At 25.0% G+C, this 4,234-nt stretch overlaps 1 protein-coding gene across 1 annotated transcript in view; it reads right to left on the bottom strand.

The window, feature by feature from the left end:
* LOC108689310 (dnaJ homolog subfamily C member 5-like) overlaps positions 1–4,229 on the bottom strand; it is a gene marked incomplete at its 5' end in the record, with an annotated part of 19,791 nt that extends 15,562 nt beyond the window's left edge. Inside the window, 3 exons of the mRNA XM_018196037.1 lie at positions 2,397–2,528; positions 2,899–3,051; positions 4,147–4,229. Coding sequence (XP_018051526.1) covers positions 2,397–2,528; positions 2,899–3,051; positions 4,147–4,229 — 368 coding nt within the window. The remainder of the gene's footprint in view (positions 1–2,396; positions 2,529–2,898; positions 3,052–4,146) is intronic.
* Between the last annotated feature and the right edge of the window lie 5 nt (positions 4,230–4,234).

Below are 4,234 nucleotides of genomic sequence, written 5' to 3'. Positions count from 1 at the left end.
CATCGAATTGATAATAGAAAAAAGGAATTGTTCAAAAAAAAATTTCAAAAAGTAAAAAAGTATTGAATAAAACGATGTAAAATAATTTAAATTAAACAAGTTATATACAAGAATATTTTCATTTTTTCAATAAAATGCTATATCTTTTTACATGTATTAAAATAGTTGTGAATAAAATAATTCATTGATATAAAATCTACTTATAATCTACTTATTGCAAATTATGTTCACTTATGAAGATCACAAAAGCGTAAATACGTCATCAGTTTTTCTGTACAAGTTATTAAACAGTTTTTTTATGAGAAAATTTTATATATATTTTTTCATAAAGAACTTTTTTGATACTATCATTAGTCATTTCCTTCAGTGTGTGTGTGTGTGTGTGTGTGTGTGTGTGTGTGTGTGCGTGCGTGCGCGCGCGCGCGCGTGTGTGTGCGCGCGTGTGTGTGTGCGCGCGCGCGCGCGTGCGTGCGCAACGCATATTTAATAAATTAAACTTTTATGACTAAGATTTCAAGAGCTGTGCCAAGCCATTTATATAAAGCGTTTATAGTGCCTCCAAAAAAAATATATTTGCAAATTTTTAAATAAATACAAACTTTTATGCGTACGTCGATCATTTGTAAGTTGCATAAACTCCTTAAATCGCTTGTTTTTGCAATTAAAAGTCTACTGAGATATTCATTCCTCGTTGACATGCTTTCCAACTATGTGCCAGAAATTTATTCATAAATATACTCTCTTTTAGAGAGTTTAGATTTGTTATGTTTCAATATTTTTTAAAATTCAACTATAGAATCTATGTTTTGTGTATTGCATTTAGTTGGATTGATATTAATGACATTTAATTATATTACTGAATTTAAATGTGCACTGTTATATAATACAGGATTTATAATAAGTCTGTCTAAGTTTATTGAGCGAAAGACTTTTATTATTTTCATTTGTAATTGTTCATGCTATCATAAGTCTCTTTTTAATGACACAATTAACCGATCTTACAATTAGTGTAATTATTTAATATATATAAATAATTAATACATGATATAACGCTTCCATATACAATAATATATGGATAATATTAATGTCTGTTGTTTTATTTCTTTTCAATTTTGCTTAGCAAAATAGAAAAACATTTTGCAAATAAAAACTTGGACAGACTTAATTTAAAATAACTCGCCACTAAACAGATAATGTCTCTTCTGTCGACTAAAGATAAGATTACAGATAACTACGACTGTGTGATTTCAATGATATGTTGGCAATTTTGTCTAAATATACTATCAATGAAATATTTTGAAACCGAAAGTAAAGATATCAATGCTTATTTCCTTAATTATATTCGAATCTTTAAAATCATTTTTTAAGATATTAACATTCACAATATATTGAAAGAAAATTACATTTTTTGAATTTATTTAAAAACTTATGTCTAAAGAAAGGAAAATACCATTCTAAATCTAAAATACCATTGAATTCATGAAGTTGACAGAGAAAAAATATTTATAAATATTTATAAATATTTATAAATATATTTGAAACATTATCCATTCATTAATATTAAATGGAAAGTTTAAAAGTATTACATGATTAATGAATCACAAGTTTATATGATTTATTTATGCTACATCTACAGTAAGATTAGTAAGAATAATAGACTTCTGTTTTCTTTGTAAATTAGAAATAATATTTGTTTTTTTCGTGCAGTATAGGTTATGCATATTTGAATAATGTATATTAATTGATAAAAGTTCAGCTTTTACTATATTACATGTGCGTCGTACAAAGACACAGATTTGTAATTAAGTCCGAGTGAATATAATGACTATAATAATATGTTATAATATTCATTTATATATATTCATTTAATTCCTCGTATATTACTTTGCAACAAAATAAAAGAATTGTCAAAGAAAGATGTGTGTAAAAGGAAGTTGTACTAATTTATATATGAAAAAAACTGGCAAAAAATATAATATATAATTTTATAGTTTGCATATAATTATAAATTATCTCGAAATGTTTCTCATTTATAGAGAGAGATTAAACCATAGAAAATAGTATTCTTGTGATTACTGTATTTTTGATAAAATATATATTTTTGAAAGATGAAATTCAAGATTATAGTTAGAATATTAAAGGCTGATGATAACAGATTTGTAGAAAGGCAATGAAAATAAGAAAACAGTAAATTTTTCAGTCAGCTTGGTATGATAATTTATAAATAGAAACTTTCTTACATTCTTTTTTATATTTGTTAATGTAAACTTCTTTCTTCTATTTTTTATCCATATCATTTATCATCATATATATATTTGATACTTTCTCGTATCGCAGTTTTATTATTTGTAAAAAAATTTATCAAAATAAATAACCAAAGTTATGAATGTTTTTACCTGTAAATTATGGTATGCACCACTATCCTCGGGAGGAGCTGGTTTACATTTACCGCAACAGAAATAGCAACAGCAGCAACAACAGCAACAACAGTAACAACCAGTAATTATTCCACAAATTATAAACAATGCCTGCAATAAAACCGAAAACATTTTTAGATTAGTGTTATATTATTATTTAAGTATTTACTAATGTTAACAATATATACTTTAATGGATTGACATAATATACATTTACAATAATATTATCTTAAACAATAATATTATCTTATACTTTATCAACTTTCTACGTTATATTTTTTTTCTAAATAACCTACTTAAAAATTTATTTATATATAAATCATGTGTGTGTGTGTGTGTGTGTGTGTGTGTGTGTGTGTGTGTGTACACACACATATTATATAATAATTAAACATAATATATATTATTTCTAAATCATATAAATATAATATAATAGTTGTTTTATAAACTAAAATGAACTCTTACTAATTCATACTCTTACCTTGCACCATCCAGATGTGACAACAAAGTAAGCGTTAACATTTTCTTCTCCAAACTGCTCTGCGACGTATAGACCAAGAGATCCATAATTATCATATATATTACGTTTTGTTAGATCTGTCAGTATGGCATGTGCTCTATTTATTTCTTTAAACTGTAAATATTCAATTAGAAGATATATTTTGTTATGCTGAAAGTGCAAATAAATTTCAAAATTCTTAATATCCAAAATAATAAGGAAAGAAAATCATTTACATAATTTAAATTTATAAAAAATATTTTTTTCAAGAGAAGAAAGTTCCCTCTATTATGAGATAGATAATATAATAGTGGCATTTCTGTTAAACTAAATAAATGCTATCTGTCGATTAGATCATGGATTTATTGCTCTTAAGTTGAAAATTATTTAGTCGAAAATTCATTATTAGATCGTGCCTGTAATCATTGTAAAAAAAAAAAAGGTATTAGAATTTGGATATTTTCAAATTAATGAGTCTGTAAACCTTGTTTGTTATTTAATAAGTAAATATTTGGCAATAAATTCTGCATATAGTAGATAGAGATCATATTAATAGAAAAATATTAATAGAAAATATGTTAATAGAAAAATATGTTGAATTGCTTAATTATAGAAGTTAGATTTAATGATTGTAAAACTGTAAGGCTTGGAACATGTAATATGAAATACTCAGGTTTTTTTAATATGAAATAACTCATGTTCTTATGATTGAATTTACAATGACAATTGTTGCTAAAGTATGAATATTATTGTACAGTAATAAAAAGGATAACCACGTAGAATGAACAATGAGTGCTTGTTTCTGCAATGCTTGATTCCAACTATTCCTGGAGACGAATCCTGAGTAATGCATCACATGCTCATTCTGTGTTCATACTGTGCTCATTTTAGAAATATTAAATAAAAAAAATTTTTTGATTGCAATACTGATACACTTTATTATTAATTCTCATAGTATTTGAGCGCAATTTTTTTACTTTGCGATTCGTTCACTTTTTACATTTCTCTAATTTTAAGAAAAAAATATTTGAATTAAATTTTACAATATTTTAACAGTTTATTAAATTCCCTTCAAAATGACCTATTATTTTTTTCAATTTTGCCAATAGACTTTCAGCACTATAAATGATCATCTTATAATAGGGGCATTTCCTCTATATATAAAAGTAAATACATATATTAGAAAAGTATATATTATAAGAGTAAACAGATTTTAGAAATTTAGATAACCTTTTCAGCTGCTTCTGGATTGTTAGGATTTTTGTCAGGATGGTACTTCAGAGCCAGTTTTCTATAAGTTTTTTTAATTTCATCTGAA

Source organism: Atta colombica, unplaced genomic scaffold, assembly GCF_001594045.1.
Source record: "Atta colombica isolate Treedump-2 unplaced genomic scaffold, Acol1.0 scaffold269, whole genome shotgun sequence".
NCBI classification, from domain to species: Eukaryota; Metazoa; Arthropoda; class Insecta; order Hymenoptera; family Formicidae; genus Atta; species Atta colombica.
Note: the sequence above shows the minus strand (reverse complement) of the source record. Positions and strands in the feature narration are given on the sequence as shown.